General features: G+C 40.7%; 1 protein-coding gene across 3 annotated transcripts in view; it reads left to right on the forward strand.

Moving 5' to 3' along the window:
• Positions 1-27,094, forward strand: part of immp1l (inner mitochondrial membrane peptidase subunit 1) — a 130,627-nt gene that overhangs the window by 67,296 nt on the left and 36,237 nt on the right. For all 3 annotated transcript variants that reach the window (XM_072272820.1, XM_072272821.1, XM_072272819.1), the window contains 2 exons: positions 1,159-1,247; positions 1,395-1,521. In XM_072272820.1, coding sequence (XP_072128921.1) covers positions 1,159-1,247; positions 1,395-1,521 — 216 coding nt within the window. The remainder of the gene's footprint in view (positions 1-1,158; positions 1,248-1,394; positions 1,522-27,094) is intronic.

The raw sequence follows: 27,094 nt of genomic DNA on the forward strand, positions 1-27,094 counted from the left end.
AGATTCACCACCCTCTGGCTAAGGAAATTCCTCCTCATCTCTATTTTAAAGGGACATTCCAGTATTCTGAGGGTGTGCCCTCTGGTCCTAGACTCCTCCACAATAGGAAACATCCTCTCCACATACACTCTATTCAGGCCATTTAATATTCGCTAGGTTTCTATGAGGTCGCCTCTCATTTTTCTAAACTCCAGTAAGTATGTGCACAGAGCCATTAGATGTTCCTGATATGTTAACCTTTTCATTCCCAGGATCATTCTCGTCACCCTTCTCTGGACCCTGTCCAATGCCATCGCATCCTTTCTTAGATAAAGGGCCCAAAACTGCTCACAGACAAGGCCAGATTTTTAGGCCACGCAAGGCAAGGACCAAGATTCCAAAATTAGACCACATAGATTGTAGCAGTTCATACAAATGGCTCACCAAGTGTAATTAGCAATGATAATTTAATTCCCGATGTTTGAAGCATTGGGCATATGCTGTGAAATCTGATGAAATTTGCCATCCTGGAACGCAATATTTCTGTAGTCCATCACAAAAGCATGACTAAATTTTATAACACGTTGGTACCCTTTAGTGGGCACAAAGGGGCAAAGTCTATATTTGGGTTTGTGGTTTTCTGTATAATGAACAATAATAGTAATAGCTATGGGACAGGTTAAATATTTCACCACAATGGGAAAGAAAATCAGAGGATGGCAGCTTCAGCATTCTTGTGAGGCATCTAATTGCTAGTTTTAAGTATGCATTAGGAGAAAATTGGAGAGCAAGATCACGAGATCCTTTTTTTGTGGAGATATCTTTTAAAAGTGTGAAGGGATTTCTCCCATAAAAATGAAAATAGAAGTCACAATACTGTGATAAATATAAGACATTCTTCAGATCAACACACACACATTCTGTAGATGTGGAGGAACTCACAGATCAGGCAGTCCCTATGAAGAGAATAAAGGCTCAATGTTTTGGGCTGAGATCTTTCATCAGGACTCACTCTAGATGTCATTCTGTCCATTTAAAAGAAACATAGCTTAGTGAGATTTCAGAAGGACCATGACAACTTATAGTTAGAGCCCTTTGTTTTGTTGATACTTTAGAATTTATTTATAACGCACAAATCAATATTTTTTTTTAAAGTACAAATTTTTCTTCATTTCCCAGTGTTCTGGTCCTTCCATGGAGCCTACACTTAAGGCTTCTGATGTGATCATCTCAGAGAAACTCAGTCGGCACTTTTATCGCATTGAAAAGTAAGCTCCCAAGTATTTCTAAGAAATATCAGAATATCTGAATCATGTATAATTTAACCTTAACTTCTAATAAATTTATTTATTTTAATTGTTCTGAATCTGCATGTGGAAATGTTTTCTCTGACTCCATTCAATATTTGTCTGCAGAGGAGATGTAATAATTGCTGTAAGTCCCAATGATCCCAAAATGAACATCTGCAAAAGAGTGATTGGTCTGGAGGGTGATAAGATATACACTAGTGGCCCATTGGATGCTTTTAAGACCCAAAGATATGTAAGTATTATCTTTGCTATTTTCTTAAAAATACTTTAAATTATTATGTATGAATCCATCTGAATTTGTCACCATCACACAGTCGAAGGATTGTATTGGTGATGATCTAAAACAGAGGTTCCTGACCTTTTTTATGCCATGGACCCCTAGCATTAACCGAAGGGTCCGTGGACTCCAGGTTGGGAACCCCTGATCTAAAAGTATCTATTTGGACTATTCCATGATCCCCAGATTTTGGTCTTTATAAAGTGGTTATGTGTCTAATTGCACAGAAAAGTACACAGTAATCATTGCAATGGCAGGGTCACAGGAGGACTGATGTACTCCTGACGAATCTTGGGACGCAAGTTCATGGCTCCTTGAAAATAGCAACTCAAATACATATGGTCGTAAAGAATGTGTATGGCATCCTTGCCTTCAACGGTTGCAGTGTCGAGTTTAAAGCTAGGAAAGTTAAGTCACTGCTGTATGAAGCTTTGGTTAGGCCATATTTGGAGTGTTGCGTACAGTTCTTAAACTGCAAATAAATAAATATTGAACAAAATAGCAATGCATTTTTAAAGGTGCACCTACCTGAATATATACCATGTTTCAGGCTTTTAAAAGAAACTAGTTTATAACTCTTGATCAGGGGAATGAAATTCCTCCTCAATATCAATATTGTATCTCTATCATCGAGCTCTTTCCAAGGAAAGATAAAGGCATCAGTATCTCTCCATGTCCTGCATTTTCATGTGACTGTTTTGTTGGGGATGTGGGAAGAGAAGGGAACACCCAGAGAAACCTCACACAGTCACACAGAGACATAAGATGCATATGTTGGAATATGAAGCAGCGCACCAAAAAGCTGGAGGAACTCAGCAGCTCAGGCAGCACTTTTGGACCTGCTCAGTTCTTCCAGTGTCAGAGAATGCAGAGGAGGATTGATCCAAAAGCAGAGCAATGGAGATAACTTTAATAACTGCAAAATAATAAGGCACAAGGGGCCACAAAACAAGAGAAGTACTAAATACCTTGGGCAACAAGGTAACTGAAGGGTTAGGAGCAACTGGTTGAGGCTGACTGGTTCGAGGAGTAAGCAAGGGCTGTGGATGAGAGCTGGGTTAAATAAGCTACAGATGATGAGCTGGAAGCAAAGACATCCCACCCTGCAAAAATTCATTTCAGAGAGGTAGCACCATCAATTTGCGGGAGACTCCCGGAACTTCCGGGAGAGGTGGGATGTCTGCAATAGAGTAGCTCCTTAGCAGCTAGCCAGCTAGTTTAAATAACGTTTGCCATGCTAATGAACAAATGACACCTGTTAAACTCACCTCAATATGTCTTTTACAGTCTTAACCCACCATGGGCAATAGAAAAGTCACTGTTGCAAACAGTGCAGCGAGCAACACTGTCATTATTTTTGACCCCTACTAGGGTACACTTTAGTGTAGTCTGGGGTGACGTACGTTTTATGTTTTCTTTTTTTGGAACACTCTGCCACTCTGACTTTTTTTGGAACTCTCGCTCTCTCGCGCGCATGCGCTCTCTCGCTCGTGGTCGCTCTCTCTCGCGCTTGCTTTCTTGCTCTTGCTCTCGCTCTCTCTGGCGCACTCTCTCTCTCTCGTGGCCACTGTTACTCACGCTCGCTCTTGCGCTTGCTTTCTCTTGTGCGCGCGCTCTCACGCTCTCTCTCGTGGTTGCTCTCACTCGCGCTTGCTTTCTTGCTCTTGCTCTCTCTCTCGCGCACTCTCTCTCAAAAAAATTGATTTCCGTGATATTGTATATCATTTGCGGGCATCGGGGAGCCACTGTTAATATGCGGGAGACTCCCGGAACTTCTGGGAGAGGTGGGATGTCTGGAAGCGAGTGGTAGTTGATTCTTGTTAGCAGGGTGAAGACTAGGAGGTGCCTGCTGTGTAGGCCTGATATCCGGCTTATCACACGTTGTCTCTGTCAAAGAAAATTGAGCATTTCTTAAGACTTAGTTCATTCAAAATACTGCCAGCAAATGGAAATCAGAAGAAACATTTTGGAAATGTGTTATAATATTCACATATGTAAATATTAAGTACTACTAATTAATTGACTTTTTTTTACTTAGTCATTTTTGGGCATGTGGGCTCCTTTGGCAAAACTGTCATTCAATACCCATCACTAATTGTCTTGAGAAGGTGATGGTGAGGCATCTTCTTGAACTGTGGTATTCTAACAGTGTTTTAAAGACAAGAATTTCACATCTTAGACCCAGGAGCAGGGGTAGAATGGTGATATAGTTCCATATCAGGATAGTGAACATTCAGCTAAACATTGAACAAAGTTAAATCTTTAAGAGTTTTTCTCAAGGAAATAATCTGAGCAAACAGATTTAGGTGTACATGCTGTGCTTTAATTTTAATGCCAAGGTATAGTGGAATTGGGCAGCAGGTCGTGAGGCTGTTTCTATAGACTTTATTGGAGTTGGCTGGTGCAGGTTATTAATTGTATGGCCCTTCAGTGCTGAAGTCTCACTTCATCAAGTAAATAGATTATAAAATTGAAATCCTGCCTATTTGGAGTAACCAGATGGGGTTAATATTTAATTTGAGAATCAATTGCTATCAGTATATTATTGGCTTTAAAAGCACTGATATTTAATCAGGGATTATAATTAAAATCCTTCTTGTCCAAACACATTGCTTCTATTTGCCCTTGCTTTTAATACCATTTGCTTTAGCTTTAGGCCTTGTTTAGCCATATGGTCAGTGTTGCAAAGGTTCAGGTTCATTTTCCCATTTTCATTCAGAATCACCAGATTAAGATACTCCCGGCATCATAAACTGCTGATGGGATAAGCCTGCATGTCACTTAAACAAGAGGAGTGCCTGATGTCACTTTATTCGACTCCGATCTGTAAACACGGAATTGTCTGCCTTGTCACTCAAAGTGATAAAAGCTTGAGTTACACATCTGTTTCACAGCAATAGTTTCTTCACAATCACTGCAAATTGCTAATGCTCTAGCAGTCGCTGATGCGGGAGAAGTTTGTTTATTTTTGCAATGTAGTAGAATTCGTTTCAGAGATGACATAGTTCATTCGTTCTGGTTTTCAGTGGCCAGTATAATTGTATATGGAGATGAGTTACGTTGCTGATTTTTGGGGTGGGGTGTGGGGAATGTGGCAGGAGGATCGCAAGGGTTATGCACAGTACTTAACCCTGAAGCATTTTCCGTATCAAACAAAGAAGCTGCCTGTGGTGTTTACAGCTTAGAGTGCTGAGCTGATGTGCATATTGGTTAATACAAATGGTACATACACCCTGCTTGTCAGCAGGTGTAATTGGAGATGTTGAGACTCCCTAACAGATTAAAACAATTCTTCTGATTGGTTTGCATCAGGCATCAAATACATGATGAACCTTTGCTTTATATTAGTTGTTTTTCTACAATGTCCAACTTTATGGTAACAGATTGGTTGCTTAATGAATTATTTCTGCTTATTATATTTTCTTTAGCAGATCAGTGTGGTTTTACCGCCTCTTTCAGTTTTATTCAAAGTATTCCAAACAGGTGATTAAGACACTTGAAGAAGTCATTCTTTTAAGTCAAATATAGAGATGATGCACCTGGTTAATTCCAAGCAATGTTGGGTCTTATATTTGGCATAAACCTCATATATCACCGATTTCAGATGCATGCCAGTCCAGTTTCTGTGGTCACAGAGTTCTTTAGCATAAACGTGGGCACCATCGATGCAGGCATTTTTCTACATCTGCATTATTTCTATGTGGCCACAGTTGCTCTATACTGCTGTATGTTTTGCCTATTCAAGTGACAGTCTAAATGACTCTTAAACATACTGATTATGTCTGATTTCACCTCCTCTCTGATAGTGAGTTCCAGACGTTGCCTGGTTCCAAACTTAGATTACACCATTAATATCTAAGGGGACCTACTCTTTCCTTGGCTCCTCTTGCTCCTGATACACTTATAGTATATCTTGGGATTTTCCTTAAATTTACGTGCCAAAGATGTTTCATGCCCCATTTTTGCCATCCTAATTTTTTTCTTTACTTCCCGCCTACACACAATATATTCCTCAAGACTCCCTCAATTCTAGAGACCTATAACTGCTGTTCGTTTATTTTTTTTTATTGTTGCTGTTTTCCTTTTTGCACCTTATGGCACATCGGGCAGCATTTTTTTTTGCCATTTCCGAACTAAACTCCATTTGCCGTTCCTTGTCCCACGTACCCAGCTGATCAAGGTACTGATAACCATCCACACTGTGTAATCATCTCTGTTTTTTCAACTCTCCCTCCCTTCCCTTTCTGTTTACTGAATGTGCTACGATGAATTTCCATGGCCATGAATAGTCCTTTGTACAAAGCAGATGTTTTTCATGTGTGAAATTGGGTAGCAAACTCTATCACCAGAGTGTCAATCACCTCAAATACCTTAGTGTTTGTCGCCCACCTAATGAGGTATCTGTTTGATGCTAAACGTACATGGATATTTATAAATTTGTTTCCAAAAAAGTTATCAGAAGTTACTCCTTGAGGTGGATTGTTGGATAAATATATATACTCAGTGGCCACTTTACTAGATTCCTCCTGTACCTATTAAAGTGGCCACTGAGAGTATGTTCATGGTCTTCTGCTGCTGTAGCCCATCCACTTCAAGGTTTGACATGACGTGCATTCAAAAATGCTCTTCTGCACACCACTGTTGTAACACTGTCGACTTCCTGTCAGCTTGAACCAGTCTAGCCATTCTCCTCTGGCCTCTCTCTTTAACAAGATGTTTTCACCCATAGAGTTGCTGCTCACGATATGAATTGTTTATCACGTCATTCTCTGTAAAGTTTACAGACGGTTGCGCATGAAAATCCCAGGTGATCCGTAGTTTCTAAGATACTCAAACCACCTTATCTGGCACCAACAGTTATTCCATGGTCAAAGTTACTTAGATCACATTTCTTCCCCATTCTGACAGTTGACCTGAACAACAACTGAACATTTCGGCCATATCTGCATGCCTTTATGCATTGAGTTGCTGCCACGTGATTGGCTCATTAGGTAATTGCAATAATGAGCAGGTGTACAAGTGTATCTAGTAAGGTGCACACTGAGTGTATAGAGTTGTTTCCTTGCTGTATCAGACTCTGGTTCTTGCTTTTCTTTAATCATTGCCCTACAAAAGAAAGTTGAATAGATTTGGGCTGTACTTATTGAAGTTTAGATGAAAGAGAGGTGTTCTTATTGAAGCATAAGGTTTTTAGGGGTATAGACCATGTAAATAGAGACTGGATGTTTCCTCTAATGCAATGGTTTCCCAACCTTTTTTATGCCATGGACCAATACCATTAAGCAAGGAGTCTGTGGACACAGGTTGGGAACCCCTGTTTTAATGGACAGTTCAGAAAGCAATTGTGTGATCTCAAAAGAAGGGGTTGATCATTTAACAATAATAAGAAGAAGGACTTCTCTCAGTGACTGTAAGGCTCTGAAAATTCCTGCCGTAGGTCACAGGTTAAGAGTCAAAGGTGAACTATTTAAGGGGAACCTGAGGGCGGGGTGAACTTCTTCACTCAGAGGGTTGTGTGAGTGTGAAACGATCTGCCAGTGGAAGAGATGGTTGTGGGTACAACTGCAACATTTAAGAGAAGTTAGGATAAGTACATGTATAGAAGGGTTATGGAGTGTTATGGTTCAGGCACAGGACAAAAGGACTAGACAGTCTGACAGTTCGTTGTGGACTAGATGGGCAAAAGGTTCTGTTTCTCTGCTGGGGTGTTCAATTACTCTATGAAACTGAGATATGGAGCATTGTATATTTAAACCTACATGGTCTATTCAGTAAAAGAATCCAAGATTATGAGGTAGGGGTATGAGAAAAGCCAATTAGCAAAGATCCTCATGTATAGTCGTGCAGGGTAAAGGGGCTGAGTGTCCTACTTCAGTTATTGTTTCTTGTGCTCGTATCAATTTGTTTTGCAACTCATCACAGTGCAAGATGCAGAACGAATACATAATTTAATTTCCTGAAGTACTCACTCTCCCAGACTGACAATGTTTCCATTTAATCTTCTCCACGCATCAATAAGTGAAAAAATAAATGGAGAGGAGAATAAACATGAAATCTCAAAGAAAATATGTCTAACACAAAAGTCTAATATAAAAAAGCAGTTAGCAAATATTAAAATGAGCTAATAGGATTACAAGGAAAAATAGAATGTTTCTAAAATAAACCTTACATTTATATAGTATTTTCATGTTTTAAGGACATTCCAATCTGCTTTACAGTCAATTAAATACTATCATAGTACAGTGACTATTGTAATCTGTGTAATCTGACAGCCAAAATTGCACACAAAACTGATAATTTGCTTTAGCTGTGTAAGTTAAAGATAAATAATAGCAAGGGTACTGACAGTACCTCTCTGTTCTTCAAATGGTGCCTTGGGATCTTTTATATTCACTGGACAGCTGACCGGGATTCAGTTGAAAGTCTGATGTGAAAAATTACATAAACGAGCTATGTAGTTCTTTGTATACTGTCGATGAGTTGTTTATAATAGTCAGACTCTCTCTGGAAGTATTTTTCTCTTTAAATAATTTATTTTCCATTGATATATTTGCAATTATATGATAATATGTGCAATTCTTTTAAATGTCTGCTGTGAGTCTGACAGGCTAACCCTATGATATCACAGTGGATCAGTATCTTGATATGAGTGAAGATAATTATTCTGAGTGTCACTGTAAGGCGCCACATGGATAATACGAAAAATTTGATTCCTAAACCTGGAAATTAGACTGTGCAATATTGTTAACACTGCCATTAAAATAGCAGACAAGAGAATTTGATATGAATGCATTAAGTGTTCACAGGCAAATATCACAGCATAATTTAAAGGCTGCAGACTGTAAATGTCATAATTTAGTGCACTGTTATTTAAGAAAATGTACTTCCATCTTGAATAAGGAAATATTTTAAATTTAAACTTCTGCATTTAAACTCAACATCACTGTGCAAGCATGCAGGCGAAGGAATCTATGTGGTTTGTGATTGAGTAACGGAGTAAATGTTATTATCTGCAAGTCCCCCAACTTTAAGTTTCTATTTTCTGTTATATCATTAAGGGTAATCTTCTTAAGAGTAGCTTTGGTACTTGTTAATTTCTCTTTTGTCACAAATGTCAATTTGGAACTTGTCCACATGATGAGAGGGCAGCAGGTTAATCTTAGTACCTGCGCATCTTGCTAATTACATTATTTACAGGTGCAATGTTGTTTGTGACTGGTGATGGTTACTCCAAAACATGATAATAATTTGTTTCAGTTATCAACTTTGCCAAAGAATGCTGAAGCATCTTTCAAGATGACTCACTAATCTCTTTTATTAAATTCAGTAAGCAATTAAATGATCAAGTACCTTGTATGCAGTGGAAGAATCAGTAGTCATGCAAACGTAATTTCAGATTCAACGTTGATTATTGTTATTCTTCAGTGTCCAAGTGTAAATGAGAACAAAATTATTGTTTCTCCAGATCTGATACAGCATGAAAAACACAATAGGCATAAAGAACACCTAAAAATAACAATAAATATAAATACAAAAGTAATCCTATAAAACACAATGTACACACAAGAGATTCTGCAGATGCTGGGAATCCAGAGTAACATACAATAAATGCTGGAAGAACTCAGCAGGTCAGGCAGCATCCTGATGAATAGTCTCAGCCCGAAAAATCAACTCTTTATTCCTTTCCATAGATGTTGTGTTATGCGATGTACAAGTAACTGATATATACATAGACTCTATGTACATAAAGTGATTCAGGTGATGTGTACGTAGTGGTGGTGGGGTGGTAGGGTAGTTAATCAGTGGAGGTGTTGATCAACGTGACAACTTTAGGGAAGGTTTTTTTGAGACTAGTGGTCCTGGTGTGGATGATATGTAGTCTCTTCCCTAATGGGAGTGGGACAAACAGTCCGTGAGCAGGGTGGGCAGAATCCTTCATGATATTGCTGGTCCTTTTCTGGCACCTTTCTATATATGTGTCCTTGATGGTGGGTAGGCTGGTCCGGTGATACACGGGGCAGTTTTGACTGCCCACTGTAGAGTTTCCTGTCCATCACATTGCAGTGATGCAGCTTATACTATATTGGATCTGCTGCATGCACAGCAACTGTAAAGGAAAGGCAAGTATGATTTATTCAGTAGAATTTCTCTCTTAAATTGGAAGATTGCATTGAGAGCTTTGATCGGTTGGATTGTTAGATCCACCATCTTTGATCAGAATCAGAATCAAGTTTGTTATCACAGACTTGTGTTGCGAAATTTGTTGTTTTGTGGCAACAGTACAGTACAATATATAAAATATACAGTATTTATACACCTCCCATACCTAATAAAGTAGCCTTTGAGTGTATATTTATGGTCTTCTGCTGTTGTAGCCCATCCATTCAAGGTTCAATGTGTTGTATATTCACAAATGCTTTTCTGCACACCAATGTTGTTACATGTGGTTATTTATGTTATTATTGCCTTCCTGTCAACTTGAACCGGTCAGGCCATTCTCTTCTGACCCAAGGCCATAAGGAACAGGAGCAGAATTAGGCCATTTGGCCTTTTGAGTCTGCTCCACCATTTCATCATGACTGATCCATTTTCCCTCTCAACCACATTGTCCAGCTTTCTCCCTGTAACCTTCCACTCCCTGAACTTATCCACTTCCACCTTAAAAGCACCCAATGACATGCCCTCCACAGCCGCCTGTGGCAACAAATTCCACAGATACACCACCTTCTAGCTAAAGAAGTTCCTCCTCATCTCCTTTCTAAATGGACATTCCTCTTTTCTGAGGCTGTGCTCTTTAGTTCAAGACTCCATGACTGTAGGAAACATCCTTTCCACATCCATTCTACCTATACCTTTCAATATTCGATAGGTTTCATTGAAATACCCCCTCATTTTTTAAAATTTCAGCAAGTACAGTCCCAGAGCCATCAAATGTTCCTCAGATGATAACCCTTCTATATAAACCTCCTGTGGACCCTTTTCAATGTCAGCACATCCTTACCTAAATAAGGGCCCAAAAACTGCTCACAATACTCCAAGTGAGGCTTCTCTACTGCTTTGTAAAGCCTCAATATTACATCCTTGCTTTTATATTCTAGTCCTCTGAGGATGAATGCTAACATCACAACACACATAAAAGTTGCTGGTGAATGCAGCAGGCCAGGCAACATCTCTAGGAAGAGGTACAGTCGACATTTCGGGCCAAGACCCTTCATCAGGACTAACTGAAAGAAGAGCTAGTAAGAGATTTGAAAGTGGGAGGGGGAGGGGGAGATCTGAAATGATAGGAGAAGACAGGAGGGGAAGGGATGGAGCCAAGAGCTGGACAGGTGATTGGCAAAAGGGATACGAGAGGATCATGGGACAGGAGGCCCAGGGAGAAGGAAAAGGGGGAGGGGGGAAAAACCTAGAAGATGGGAAAGGGGTATAGTGAGAGGGATAGAGGGAGAAAAAGGAGACAGAGAAAAAGAATGTGTGTGTATAAATAAATAAATAACGGGTGGGATACGAAGGGGAGGTGGGGCATTCGTGGAAGTTTGAGAAGTCAATGTTCATGCCACCTGGTTGGAGGCTACCCAGACAGAATATAAGGTGTTGTTCCTCCAACCTGAGTGTGGCTTCATCTTTACAGTAGAGGAGGCCGTGAATAGACATGTCAGAATGGGATGTGGAATTAAAATGTGTGGCCACTGGGAGATCCTGCTTTCTCTGGCGGACAGAGCGTAGGTGTTCAGCGAAACGATCTCCCAGTCTGCGTTGGGTCTCGCCAATATATAAAAGGCCACATCGGGAGCACCGGACGCAGTCTATCACCCCAGCCGACTCACAGGTGAAGTGTCGCCTCACCTGGAAGGACTGTCTGGGGCCCTGAATGGTAGCGAGGGAGGAAGTGTAAGGGCATGTGTAGCACTTGTTCCGCTTACAAGGATAAGTGCCAAGAGAGAGAGCGGTGGGGAGGGATGGGGGGGACGAATGGACAAGGGAGTCGCGTAGGAAGCGATCCCTGCGGAAAGTGGGGGGGGAGAGGGAAAGATGTGCTTAGTGGTGGGATCCTGTTGGAGGTGGCGGAAGTTACGAAGAATTACATGTTGGACCTAGAGACTGGTGGGATGGTAGGTGAGGACCAGGGGAACCCTATTCCTAGTGGGGTGGCGGGAGGATGGAGTGAGAGCAGATGTGCGTGAAATGAGGGAGATGCATTTGAGAGCAGAGTTGATGGTGGAGGAAGGGAAGCCCCTTTCTTTAAAAAAGGAGGACATCTCCTTCGTCCTGGAATGAAAAGCCTCATCCTGAGAACAGATGCGGTGGAGATGGAGGAATTGCGAGAAGGGGGTGGCACTTTTGCAAGAGACAGGGTGAGAAGAGGAATAGTCCAGATAGCTGTGAGAGTCAGTAGGCTTATAGTAGACATCAGTAGATAAGCTGTTTCCAGAGATAGAAACAGAAAGATCTAGAAAGGGGAGGGAGGTGTTGGAAATAGACCAGGTAAACTTGAGGGCAGGGTGGAAGTTGGAGGCAAAGTTAATGAAGTCAACGAGCTCAGCATGCGTGCAGGAAGCAGCGCCAATGCAGTCATCGATGTAGCGAAGGAAAAGTGGGGGACAGGTACCAGAATAGGTTTGAAACATAGATTGTTCCACAAAGGCAACTAAAAGGCAGGCATAGCTGGGACCCATACTGGTGCCCATAGCTACATCTTTAGTTTGGAGGAAGTGGGAGGAGCCAAAGGAGAAATTATTAAGAGTAAGGACTAATTCCACTAGATGGAGCAGAGTGGTGGTAGAGGGGAACTGGTTAGGTCTGGAATCCAAAAAGAAGCGGAGAGCTTTGAGTCCTTCCTGATGTGGGATGGAAGTATATAGGGACTGGACATCCATGGTAAAAATAAAGCGGTGGAGGCCAGGGAACTTAAAATCATCGAAAAGTTTCAGAACGTGAGAAGTGTCACGAACATAGGTAGGAAGGGATTGAACAAGGGGGGATAAAACAGTGGCAAGGTATGCAGAAATGAGTTCAGTGGGGCAGGAGCAAGCTGAGACAATGGGTCTACCTGGACAGGCAGGTTTGTGGATCTTGGGTAGGAGGTAGAAACGGGAAGTGCAGGGGTGTGGGAACTATAAGGTTGGTAGCAGTGGATGGGAGATCTCCTGAGTGGATAAAATCGGTGATGGTGTGGAAGACAATGGCCTTCCATTTGCTTTCCTCACCATTGACAGAACCTACTAGTTAACTTTAAGGGAATCCTGCACAACAGCTCCTAAGTCCTTTTGCACCTTGGATTTTTGCATTTTTTGCCCGTTAGAAAATAGTGTACGTTTCTGTTTCTTCTATCAATGTGCATTCCCATACACTTCCTGACACTGTTTCCATCTGCCACTTTTTCGCTCATTCTCCTAATCTGCCTAAGTCTTCCTGCGGCCTCCCTGCTTTCTCAACACTACCTGCCCTTCCACCTATTTTCGTATCATCTGCTAAATTGACGACAAAGGCATCAATTCTGTCATCCAAGTCATTGACATATAATGTAAAAAGAAGACCCTTGTGGAACACCACTAGTAACTGGCAACCAACCAGAAAAGGCTCCCTTTATTCCCACTTTTGCCCCCTGCCAGTCATCTATCCATGCAAGTAGCTTTCCTGTAATACCTCGTGCTCTTATCTTGTTAAGCCGCCCCATGTGCAGCACTTTGTCAAAAGCCTTCTGAAAATCCAAGTATGTAACGTCCACCGATTCTCCTTCGTCTATCCTGCTTGTTATTTCCTCAATGAATTCCAAAAGATTTGTCAGGCCAGATTTTCCTATTTTATCATGTGCCTCCAAGTATCCTGAAACATCATCCTTAAAAATCAACTCCAACATCTTCCTAGCCACTGAGGTCAGGCTAACTGGCCTATAATTTCCTTTCTCTGCTATCCTCCCTTCTTGATATATGGAGTGACATTTGCATTTATCCAGTCCTCCGGAACAATGCCAGAATCTTGATACCTCACTCAATCACCAACAGAACTGCCGTTCACCCATTCTCTGTAAACTCTAGGGACTGTTGTACATGAAAAACCCAGGAGATCAGCAGGTTCTGAGATAATGAAACCACCCCATCTAGCACCAAAAATCATTCCACAGTCAAAATCACTTAGATCACATTTAGATTAGATTATGAAGACACACAGTCCTCTTTTATTGCCATTCAGTAATGCATGCATTAAGAAATGATAAATTATTTCTTCCGGTGTGATATCACATAATACAGGACAGACCAAGACTGAAAGAAACTGACAAGACCACATAATTATAATATATAGTTACAACAGTGCAACAATACCATAACTTAATGGAGAAGTCCATGAGCAGAGTAAAAGTTCAAAGTCTCTCAAATGTCCCACATCTCACGCAGACGGGAGAAGGAAGAACTCTCCCTGCCATGCCGACCACAATCCGACTCTGAGTCATCTGAAAACTTCGAGCCCTGATCAGCTCTCCGACACTGCGTACTGAGCGCCATCTCTGTCCGAATGATTCGACCTCAATCTCGGTCGCCAACAGCAGGCAAAGCCAGGGATTTTGAGGACTACCCTCCGAAAGATTCCCGACCATGCAGTAACGACAGCAGCAAACGAGCGTTTCGGAAATTTCTTCAGATGTCCCTCTATGCTTTCACATCCCTCTCCAAATCAGAATTGTCCACGGCCCCTATTTAACAGATACAATATCATTTTTCACTGGAGGGCTGCGCACGCGTGGTGCGCTGCTCGCTCTTCTCCCGCCGATGTTTGGTTTGAACAACAGCTGAACCTCTTGACCTTGTCTGCATGCTTTTATGCATTGAGTTGCTGCCACATGATTGGCTGATTAGATATTTGCATTATTGAGCTGGTGTACCTAATAAAGTGCACTGGTGTGAGTGTGTGTGTGTGTGTAACGTTTATGTATGTAGAACAAAATAGTGAGGTAGTGTTCATGATCCATGGACAATTCAGAAATCTGATGATGGAGGGGAAAAATCGTTGAGTATGTGTCTTCAGGTTCCTGTACCTCCTTCCTGATTGTAGTAATGAGAAGAGTGCATGACCTAGGTGGTGATGGTCCTTAATGATGGATGCTGCCTTCTTGAGGCATTACCTACTGAAGATGTGCACAATGCCAGGGAGGCTAGGGCCCATGATGGAGCTGGCTGAACTTACAACCTTTTGCAGCTTTTATTCTTTAGGTAAGATGTCAAACGTAGATTTCATTAATGTTCTTTAACGATCCATGTTTCTTCCTTCCATCAGCACTATCAAAAAAAAAACAGATGACTGAGGCAGTATTTCTGGTTTTGTATGGCTGACTAAATTCCTGTGAGATAACCACCTTTGCTCTTCAACAACAGTAACAACTGCATGCAGCTGGATTGAACCTTTCACTTAGCAAGTTGTCCAAAGCTATTTTATAGGAGTGTTTTAAACAAAATTGACACTGCGCTGTGTATGAATATAGAAAGCAGATAGAAGATGCAGGTTTTATTTAGATTCTTAACGGAAAGAGTGGAGAGGTTTAGGAAGGGAATCCTGGGGCTTAAGGCTGAAGATGCTGCAGCTAATGGGATAATTCCCTACTGCAGCTAACAGTAAGGAATTTGTTCAGTGGAAAGATCCTTAAGGACTAGAGATGCTTCAGAGAAGACTGAGGCCATGGAGTGAGTTGGAAAAGTAGGAGGCATAATAAAAATGATCTGCTTCTTAACCAGGAGCAAGCACTGAGATAGCAGGCAAATAGGAATAAGTATGTGTCTGTGTGTAATTTTGAATTCCCTTATTTTCAGGAGCAGAAAAAGACATTTTCTTGACATTCAATGTTGAGTTAACAAAAGTTTGGTGACTTATTTCAGTAGAGTGAATAAATGCATGGGAGAAGTTGGTAAGGAAGGAAAAGTGAATATTAATAATGGCATGGAAATATACTCGAGTTTAAACATGTCACCACAACTTTCTTCAGAAAATTATTCAATATATAAAGAATATTATGATATTTTGATATGACACCATATTGTTATTAAAAACTTTTGTTATATGATCAGTGGAGAGCACCATTATTCCATCTTCTTACATTTATGACTTTGATTTCTTTCTTAACTTGCACAGTTCTCAAGTGGGCTTGTTTTTTGTGCATGAGGATTCAAGACTTTCCATATGATTTCCATACGTTTGTCAGCATTGACCAGGCTCCAGCACAGCTAGAAACCAGCAAAAATGTACATAAAAATACAAACCTCATGGTGTTAGCCTCTCTACTTGATCCCCTTGAAGTTCTTCATTTTAGAAAGTATCTCAGAGAGTTTTACGGGAGTATGATCATTTCCTCACTTCTATGAAGTATCATTATTGTCACTGATACTACTGTAGTATCTGACTCTTTGCTTCAGTGCCGATGCAATACTACAGTGCTGAAGGTATCAGTCATTAAATAAATGCCAGTAATCCAGGTATTCCACTATTTATAAAAATAATTGTCTCAGTATCCTGCCCAACATTTATTCTCTCACTAAACTAAAGAAACTAATGATAATTATATCTCAGTGTGGTTGTACACGACATGGCCGGGAAGTGCTGAGGTTAATGGATCTTAATGGCTCTGTAGTTCTGTGGAGATGGCGCGGTGGAGATACGTCTTTACGAAAGGAAGTGTACTGCACTCCTTCCCTCCATTAGCCTGCAAATCACCCTTAAGTAAGGTGTAGCACCTGCTTAGCCCCCCGATCACGGTCATGTGAAGCCATGGGAGCAAGTGGTGGATGGTGGTACGAGCAGCTGATACATATCACAAGTCCTGGTTATGCAACCACTGACGCCAGGTAGACGATCTCTGAAGAGTATTGATAATGGCAGAGGTCACCCGTCTTGTAAATACACTGCCCAGAATGCAATGGCAAACCACTTCTGTAGAAAACTTTTCCAAGGGCAATCATGGTCATGGAAAGATCGTGATCGCTTATGTCATGCGACACGGCACATAGCAAACGAATAGTTCTCTGATCCTCTTTTGGCAAGAGGGTTGACTGGTACTGGAAAAATCAAAAACAAAGGCTAAAGGAAAATAAGGGGCAGAGGCTACAATGTTTCAATAAGATATTTTTACTTCTTTATCAAAGCTATTTGATGGAGATTAATGCTTTATTGAATTGGATTTAGGAATAGAAGGCATCATTTTGAAACAGACAAGAAACACAAGACTATGAAGCATAGTAAATACTATGGAAGATAATAGCAGATTCCAGCAGGACTTTGAAGTGTTTCTGGATTGGGTGGGCATTGCATTGCATAAAATTTTAAAAAGGCAAATTGGGGTGATAGATTATATTTAGAAGAATGATAAGCACAGTGTGAACTAAATTATACAGTATCAAAAGACATACAAATACCATATTAGAGAAACACCAATATATTTTTAAAATATTAGCTCTATTTGTCGGATGTACAGTACATCGAAGCATACAATGAAATGAATTGTTTATGTTACAACCAACACAGTCTGAATATATGCTGGAGGCAGCCCGCAAGTGTTGTTGTGCTTCCGGTGCTAATATACCATGCTCACAATTTACTACCCCTAACCCTAACTCATACATCTTTGGACTGTGAGAGGAAATCAGATCTTCCAGAGGAACCCACACCATCAGGGGGAGAACTTACAAACTTCTTACAGACAGCAGTTAGAATTGAACTCTGATGGACTCGGTAAAGAGACGAATAAAATATAAAAGCCAGTAAATTATGCAAAACCCAGTGTAAGACACTAGTTTGGCCTCAGTTGAAATTCAATGACATGAAGTTGTTTTTTTATGCAACTGAAGTCAATTTATTTTTGTCTGCATGGGTAAAATATGAACAAAAAATTGGAGGTTGTTTTGCATTAGATCTTCACTGAAGAAATTCGTTCGAGCTCTTTTAAAGGATTTACTTGTGCATCAAAGGAATTGACTTGTCAGGGTGCATGGGATAATGATATTTACCTTACAACCTTCTGCTAACTAATCCCCTCTCTCTCTTCTTCCTGCCATCCCACTACAATGCACTGACTTATCACCTTGGATGTTGATGCTGGACCCCTGAGGTTTGGCTCATGACTGTTGGATCCCTTCACTCTGCAGTCATCCAGACCTCTAATCCTTCCAACCTCCTGGCCCATGAGTTGCAAGATCCCTGATGGAAACTACTGTCAGCAGCACTGCAATCCTATTTGCAACTTTGATACTTGGTTCTAGACACCCTCTCTGTGAATCTTGGCCACTCATCGGTCCACTGCTCTCCTCCCCTCACCCAACCATGCTTTTAGTTTTCAACCTTGACCCTTTTCCCATGTCTCAGACTTCTTTCCTTCATGCCACTACCCAGCCATAACAGTAATCAGAATCAGAATCACGTTATTGTCAGTGTGTGAGACATACCAGAATTGGTTGTGGTTTAGAGCCAAGCGTAAAACACAGAACAATACATAACAGACAGTACAACAGCAACCAACGATTTACAAGACAATAGTGCAAACAGCCTTGAACAATCAATAATTAGCAGAATGGTCACATGCACAAACTTCAGTAATCAAACTGAAATAGATGTGAACATATGAACAGACTCAATAATTATCAGCAGAACATGGAGAGCAGGAAAGACCATTTAATGGATGTAGTGCAGGGACAGTTAGGTATTACACTGGAGTGAGCTTTGTTGAGAAACTGGATAGCTACAGGAACGAAGCTTTGGAGCTGACATGAATTCCTGGTGGTGATGGACTTGTAGTGTCTCCCTAATGGCAATTTGCTGAATAGGTGACTGGTAGGGTGGGTGGAGTCAGCAGTAATCTTTACAACTCTTTTATTTGCTCTGACAATGAACAGATCTTTTAATGTTGGCAGTTGTCAGCCAATGATCTTCTCCACTGAGTGGACCACTTGCTGCAGTCTGGACTTGGAGTTGGAGGAGGCAGTGAGAAACCAAACGGTGATAATTCTCAATGATGGTGGAGTAAACATTCATCAGGATACTCCCTGAGATGTTAAGTTTCCTAAGCTGGCGTTGGAAGACCAGTCTCTGTTGGGCTTTCCTAGTGATGAGCGTAACCTGCTTGTCCCATTTCAATGTCTTAGCAATGGTAGTCCCCAGGAATTTGAATGACTCAACCACACGCATAGGCTGATATCCATCAGGCTAATGGTCATCAACTGTACTGAATAGAGAAATGGCAAACAAATGTACGTAAATATGTAATAGTCATTGGCATTTGCTGCAATACTAGACTAAAGCAACCATTTGAGTCATAGAGTCATAGAAAAATACAGCTCAGAAGCAGACCCTTCAGCCGTCTAGTCTGTGGTGAAGCATTTTCACTGCCTACCCCTTCAATGTGCACTGAGGCCATTGCCCTCCTCATCCCTACTATCCAAACTTCTCTTAAACATTGAAATCATGTTCGCATGCACTACATGTGCTGGCAGCTTGTTCCACACTCTCATGACCTCCTGGGTGAAGAAGTTTCCCCTCATGTTCCCCTTAAATTTCTCACCTTTCACCCTTAAGCCATGACCTCTGGTTGTCACCTCACCCAAACTCGGGAAAAAGCCTGCTTACATTTGCCTTATCTATACTTCTCATAATTTTACCTTAATCAAATCTCCTCTCAATCTTCTAAATTCCAAGGAATAAAGTCCTAACCTTTTCAGTCTTTGCTCATTACTGGTGTCCTCCAAACTCTGCAATAGCTTTGTAAGTTTTCTCTGTACTCTTTCAACCTTATTTACATCTTTCCTGTAGGTAGGTGACCAAAATTGCACACAATACTCCAAATTAGACCTCACCAACGTCTTATACAACTTCAACATCCCGTCTCCTGTACTCAATATTCATGAAGGCCAATGTGCCAAAAGCATTCTTCATAACCCTCCCTGTGGCGCCACTTTCAACGAATTATGGACCTGTATTCCCAGATTCTTTTGTTCCGCCGCACTGTTCACTGTGAAAGATCTACCCTGGTTGGTCCTGCCGAATTGCAACACCTCGCATTTTGTCTGCATTAAATTCCATCTGCCATTTTTCAGCCCAATTTTCCAGCTGGTCCAGATCACTCTGTAAGTTCCGTTGGTCTTCCTCACTATCCATTATACCCCCAATCTTGGTGTCATCCACAAATTTGTTTATCCAGTTAACCATATTATCACCCGGATCATTGATATAAATGACGAACAGCAATGGACCCTGCACTGATCGCTGCAGCACATGACTAGTCACAGGACTCTAGTCAGAGAGGCAGCCATCTACTACCAGTCTGGCTTCTCCCACAAAGCCAACGTCTAATCCAGTTTACCACCTCATCTTGAATGCTGAGTGACTGAATCTTCTTGACGAACCTCCTGCAGGACCTTGTCAATTGCCTTGCTAAAGTCCATGTAGACAACATCCACTGCCTTACCTTCATTTATTTTCCTTGTCACTTCCTTGAAAAGCTCTTTAAGATTGGTTAGACATGACCTACCACACACTAAGCCATACAGGCTATCCTTATTTTTAGAATATATTGGAATTTTGTGCCCATTTCTGGGCATTGCTCCCTAAGGACAGAAAGAATTTGCATGAGTGATTCCAGGGGTAAGGAATTACAGTTGTGTTGATAGACTGGATATTTGGCGTTGTTCTGTGTAGGGCAGAGGCAGAAGATTTAATAAAAGTATTTAAAACTTGAGCTGTTAAAACTGACTAAATGGACAAATAAATAACTTTCTAAAGGGTCAAGAATCAAAGACACAGGATTAAGGTGATTTACAAAAAAAAGCAGCGTGAATAAAGAACTTTTGATACAAAGGATGACTAGAGGTTAGAATGCAGTGTCTGAAAGCATTCAGTTTATAGGTTTAATATTAACCTTCAAAAGAGAATTGAGTAAATATGCAAAGGCAAATAATTACTCTGCTATATAATCTACAGAAAAAAGACAAACTGAATTGATCTTTGAAAGAACTGCTGAAATATCAATGACCTAAATTTCTATTTATTTGCTAAAATCTTCTATGAGCTAGATGGCACACTGAAATACAATCCTGCTTATGGAAAAGGAAGGTTGACTGGAATACAGTACTTCAATAGAAGGTACTGCATTTTTTTACCGTAAAAGTAGCTGTAATTCAATTAGTGAAAGGCATGAATTTCATTCTGGTATGGTCGCTTTGTTTGATTTTAGTTTCTTGCATTATTTTTTACTTTAGTCAGGGAAGGTAACACCTGTTGTTTAACAGGGAAAAAGAAATCTTTCCTTTGTTAAAGGAACACCCACAGGTAATGAAGCAATTACATTTGTGGTCTTGTACCAAAGCAGAAGGCACTGTCTCAGATCTCAGTGACGATAACCAAGAAAAGGGAGCGGTTTCTTTTGTTATGTCTTGAAATGTTGAATAAGAACATATACCCTAGTTTAACATGATTTTCTGCCCTCAGTTTCATGAAGATGACCAACACAGTATCTTGAATTAACTTGAATTGATCAGATTTGTATTTGATTTATACTGTTTGTAGGATGACTTAGCTAACGATTGACTTTCAAATTTGCTTGCAGTACAAACCACAGGAAAAGCTTTGCAGAAAAGGGATCGAAGTGAAAATGTGGCTAGTTCTCAATTAACAAAAAAAACTTCTGACGTTTGAAACACCAAATTCAGAAAACTAATTGCTAGTTTTCTTATGCTCAGTCTAGGATGTTACAACTTAAATGATTAGCGATCTAAAATGTTCAGAAAATTATGTCAAGCAATAATAATGTACATTTTGGCTTGATCTTTAAAAAATTACAGATGGATTCAAAGTTCAAAATTGAAAGTAAGTTTATTAAAAAAAGTACATATATTTCACTGTATACTGGCTTGAGATTCATTTCCTGCAACTATTCATAGTAGAACAAGAGAAATACAGTAGATCAATGAAAAACTACTCACAAAGAATGAATGTGCAAAAGAAGACAAACCGTGCAAATAAAAAAAAATAAATAATACTGAGAACATGAGTTGTAGAGTCCTTGAAAGTGAGTCTCAGTCTAAAATTTTCTACCTCTCTATCTCATTAATACTTAAAATTATGAACAACCCCTTTTCTCCTAATATCCTCTTAATACCACCCTATTCTGAAACTTAGAGCCAGGATCTGAAGCCTTAACTCTGTTTCTCTCTCCACAGACACCAACCAGATAGTTAGTGTAGTGGTTAGTACGACAGTATTACAGCTCGGGGCAGCAGAGTTCAGAGTTCAATTCCGGTGCTGTCTGTAAAGTGTTTGTACATTCTCCCTGTGACCACAAGGGTTTCCTCTGGATGCTCGATTTCATCCCACAGTCCAAAGACATACCGTTTAGTAGGTTAATTAGTCTTTGTAAATTGTCCTGTGATTAGGCTAGGGTTAAATTGGTGGGTTGACGGGCAGCACAACTTGAAGGGCCAGAAGGACCTATTCCACCCTGTATGTCAATAAATAAATGAATGATAGTTCACAGAAGCATTTAGTAAAGTGTAATAATTTAGTCTTTTATAGTAGGATTATGGAATAAAAACTGGAAAGTTTATCTGCAGCTGCACAGGATTTTGGAAAGATGTCAGATGGATTAATCGATGAGATTTTTTAAAATTTAAAGTGTGCCTTCATGGTAGTGGGGAAAATATCTAGTAGATTGATTCCAGTCATGAGTGGGCTGATTCATAAGGAAGTGTAAAGCATATTAGGCTGATCCACTCTGGAATTTAGAAGAGTGAGAGCTGATTTTATTGAAGCAGAATGATCTGGTGGTCTCTTTGTGGGCTGGATACTAAGATTCCAATGAGGATCATTAAGTTGAGGTGAGCAAGAACTGTCATAAGGACTTGTAAACCTTTGGAATTCCCTGCCCTGACAGCTATGAAAGCAGAGTAATGAAGTAATTTGAAAGGTGAGATAAGGTAATGGAGTGGAGAATCTGACGATATGGGAACTGGCAGGAAAGTGAACAATGCCATTTTCTGATTAGCCATGATCTTTAGAATGGCCGTCCAGGTTCCAAGGATCTTATGGCTTATTCCTGTCCTTTCTCTTGTAGAACGTTCAACCACGATTTGGTGCCAGCCACGATATTTGACTCACAATGTTGTGTTAGCCTTTTAACCTACACATAGCCTTCCCTCCCACATAGCCATCTATTTTTCTGTCATCTATGCGCCTATCCAAGTGTCCCTAATAAACAAATTACTTTGGGCTCATGAAGAAGTTAACTTCCATGTTTTTGTGAATGAAGGTATTTCTGAAACTAATTGGCTTATGATTGTTCAATTTAGTAGCATATGTTTCATACAGAGTCATAGAGTCATGCAACATGGAAATAGCCCTTTTGCTCGACTCGTTCATGTTGATCAAGGCATCCATTGTCTGACTTTCCTGTTTATTAATATGTTGTTAAAGTAACTTTAAAAAAATTACAGAGCAAAAAGTGAAATGATGAGAATTACTTAGCAGTCATTAATATATTTGCTGAGGTATGATTAGTTGGTATCAGTGTTGCCTGAGTCAGTAAACTGTGGGCTGAAAACCTTGGAATCTGCAGACTGAGCTCATAGCAATGATATCATTTCAAATGACACTGAAAGAATTGTTGTATTAACTTGACTTGTAAAAGAACATTAGTATTCCAACCTGTTAGTTCTGATATATAAAAGTTCACCTGGCACTTTTTGAAGAAGTGTACAAATTTCTTTGTGACCCTGGCCAACATTATTCCCTCAATTCTGCCAACCAAAATCAAATTCTCTGATAAGCACAAGGGATTCTGCGGATACCAGAAACCTTGAGCAGCACACACGAGGGCTGGAGGAACATAGCAGGTCAGTCCTCTGTACAAACTGGCTGTGTCGTTTATTCCTTAACAGTATTTGCAGAATGTGATTCACTGAATGCAACATGCTTTCAAATATTGATGAGATTTAATTACGCAACTGGCATCTGCTAGCTCCTTTTAGAGGCTCTTTGCTGGAATTTTCTCAATTTGTCAACAGAAGGCAACATCAGTTAGAGCTGATACAGCATCACAGTTGGTGGGAGGGTGTAATTACAGTCTGACATTTTCATCAAAGTTGCTGGTGAATGCAGCAGGCCAGGCAGCTTCTGTAGGAAGAGGTACAGTCGACGTTTCAGGCCGAGACCCTTTGTCAGGACTAACTGAAGGAAGAGTTAGTAAGAGATTTGAAAGTAGGAGGGGGAGGGGGAGATCGGAAAGTAGGCCTGCTCTTCCTTCAGTTAGTCCTGACAAAGGGTCTCGGCCTGAAACGTTGACTGTACCTCTTCCTAGAGATGCTGCCTGGCCTGCTGCGTTCACCAGCAACTTTGATGTGTGTTGCTTGAATTTCCAGCATCTGCAGAATTCTTGTTGCTGACATTTTCATCACTGGTTTTCATTATAAATGTAAGCATTGGCATTCATAATAAAAACGATGACAGGGTATGAACATAAACGTAGGTCCTTTTAATATATTGTGACGAGAATACACATAAATTAAGATGTTAGGTGGCCTGGGCTGGCACCAGTGGGATCAGCAGTTGGTCTGCCACCTGTCTTCAGGAGAAAGAGAGATAAGGAAAACAATGGAGCAGCATTTGGAGATGTTAATGAAGGGACGGGAGAGAGTAACGGAAGGAGAGCTGTCAAGATCGGCTCCCCCCTTTGAACCCTGAACTGTTTGAAGTGATGGACAGGCGATAACCCAGCAGGGGGATAAAAAGGGACAGGTTCGCTAAGGCAACACACACACGACACCCCGAGGTAATGAGACCCTGGAAGCGGTGCGTCTCCCACAAGTCGGTGGGAAGTTTTGGACGGCTGATCGCGGGATCAAGCCATAGACGTACAGGGTGGAAAGGCACGATCAGCGGGAACCTGGTATGTGTCCACCCTTGCCTGGGTGCCAGGTTCACCGCAGAGAAACGATCGTATCTGGAAATGGAGGGGTCACGGTCGGTGACCTCAGATGACATCACAAAGGGCTCGCACGAAAGCTGACTGAGAAGAATATTGAAGGTCTGTGTGTGGAAGCCGTTTGAATATTCTTCGTTTTGCTCTCTCTCTCCTTCCCCCCACTGACCATCTCCCACGGCAGCGATTACTGCGAACTGAACTGAACTAAATTGAACTGAACTTTGCGTCACTTTGAAACTGGTCATTTACCCCTAGACAACGATAGAGCTTGATTGATCCTGTTATCTTAATTCTGTGTACATGTGTGTTTATCATTGCTGAACTGTTGCATTTATTATCCTTTTGATTAGAGTACTGTGTTGCTTGTTTCTTTAATAAAACTTTCTTAGTTCTAGTAATCCAGACTCCAACTGAGTGATCCATTTCTGCTGGTTTGGCAACCCAGTTACGGGGTACGTAACAATATGTAGATGTAATAATAATATTATTTTCTGACATTCTACAGTGACTATTCTCTACAAAATCCCAGAAAATTTGCTATGCACTTATTTCATATTTGCTTGTGGTACAATAGTTGGAAATGGTGAGATATCATGAGGATTCTCTTGGAATAGACTCTTGAATTGTAATCAACATTTATACTGCCTCCCTATTAAAAAATCTCATTGTATGTATCTTTACCCACAGGTTTAAGATGGTTTGAAATGTAAACATATGAGGATCCATCATTCTCTCTCTGCTCTCCTTAATATAAATTGTTGCAAGAAGATGGGAGAAAACGGCCCCTGTAGAATAAGAGTGTTGGCAAAGACTAGTTGGACAGAATAGCTGCTCCTGTGTTATTTTACTCGAAATCTACAATCACAATTAGAAACACAAGAGATTCTACAAATGCTGGAAATCCAAAGTAATGTATACAACATGCTGGAGGAGCTCAGCAGATCAGGCAGCATCAATGGAAATGAATAAACAATCAACGTTTCGAGCTGGGACCCTCAACTGGACTGGAAAGGAAGGGGGAAGAAGCTGGCTATCAAAATGTCGCCTGCTTATTCCTTTGCACGGATGCTGCCTGACCTGCTGAGTTCCTCCAGCATTTTGTATCTACTAATATGCACAATTAGAGTAGGATGATACAAGAAAAATGAAGAAAGATATTAAACAAAAGGGTAATTTATGCCTTCATTTTACCTGTTCAATAAACCTCTGTGTCTATCATTCAGAAGCTGACGCAGTTCTTGCCTCAAGCATGCAAATCTTTGTTGTAGTCTGACTGTAATTATCTTGTACATTTGAATGAGTGAGACACAAAAAATGAACTGTTGTTGTCTGTGTGGGTGGAAGCTGCTGAAATAGTAATAGCTTCCAGGAAGCGGTGATGAAGCCTCACGTGTGTGCTTATGTGATTAAATGCTCAGTTATTTAATCAATGTCACCTTGCATTTTGGTGATGGATTATTATGTTCCTATATCAGGACTCAGGTTCAAATCTCAGACATAACCTGAATTTAAACTGAGACTGTGCACCCATGTAAATTGGCCAGCCAGGTGGTGCTGTTCATGATGTGCTGCTTCCGCGTTATATATGCGGAAATCCTTCAATGTTGACTCAGGGGATACTTCTGCCAACTTTATTCAGTTAACCAATTGTTTGGGGTCAATCAGGCTCATCAGGCCTGAAATGGAGATGGGGTGGCTGTGAGAAGCCTGCAGGCCCAGAAGAAAGTTCACATTGGGTCTCCATTAATGTCAGCGTATTAAAAAAAAACTTCGGGGCTGACCTAACAGGAGGTTAGCGCAGCACTTTACAGTGTCACTGAAAAATTGCTGGGGATTTGAATCCTGCTGCTGTCTATAAGGAGATTGTATATTCTCCCCATGGACACATGGGTTTCCTCCGGGCTCTGGTTTCCTCTCACATTCTAAAGACGCCTGATTAGGATTAGTGAGTTGTGGGCAGGCCATGTTGGCGCCAGAATGCTGGTGTCACTTGGGAGCTGCCCAGTACAGTCCTTGCTGATTTGATTTAATGCAGATGACACATTTCACTGTATGGTTTAATGTACATGTGATAAGTAAAGTTAATCTTATTTTTTTAGCTCTTCAAATTTTGGAAGATTGTTTACATTTTGGTTAGTGTGAAATAGTGAGTATCAAAATTACTTGAGGTTTGGAAAGTAACCTCTCAGAGGAAGAGTAACACAGGGCCTTTTGAAGATTTAGCAATGCCTCCATAACCAACCTTTGTGCTTTCAGCTGGAGAATAGAAACTCTCACTGAAGTTTCATATGGATTTTCATTGCTTGTCATTTGAGTATTGGTGATTAGTTATTGGAGATTTGGCATGCTACATAAATTAATCCACTACTATTTGTGGACCTTGTTTCTAAAGGGGATAACTGTGTTATTTGCTTTGATTTCCACTTCCAGAATAACCTATTCCTGGTAGTTCCTAAGAGCCAATGGCTGCAGGAGAGTTGGTAATATTTTAAGAAAGGCCTGAAGATTCATACATTGGGTGAATGGATCTGGTGTTGGCCAGATTTTCTAACCTCTCCCCAACACCCAGAATCCTGCCAAGGC

The sequence above is a fragment of the Mobula birostris genome, chromosome 11, assembly GCF_030028105.1.
Source record: "Mobula birostris isolate sMobBir1 chromosome 11, sMobBir1.hap1, whole genome shotgun sequence".
Lineage (NCBI taxonomy): Eukaryota > Metazoa > Chordata > Chondrichthyes > Myliobatiformes > Myliobatidae > Mobula > Mobula birostris.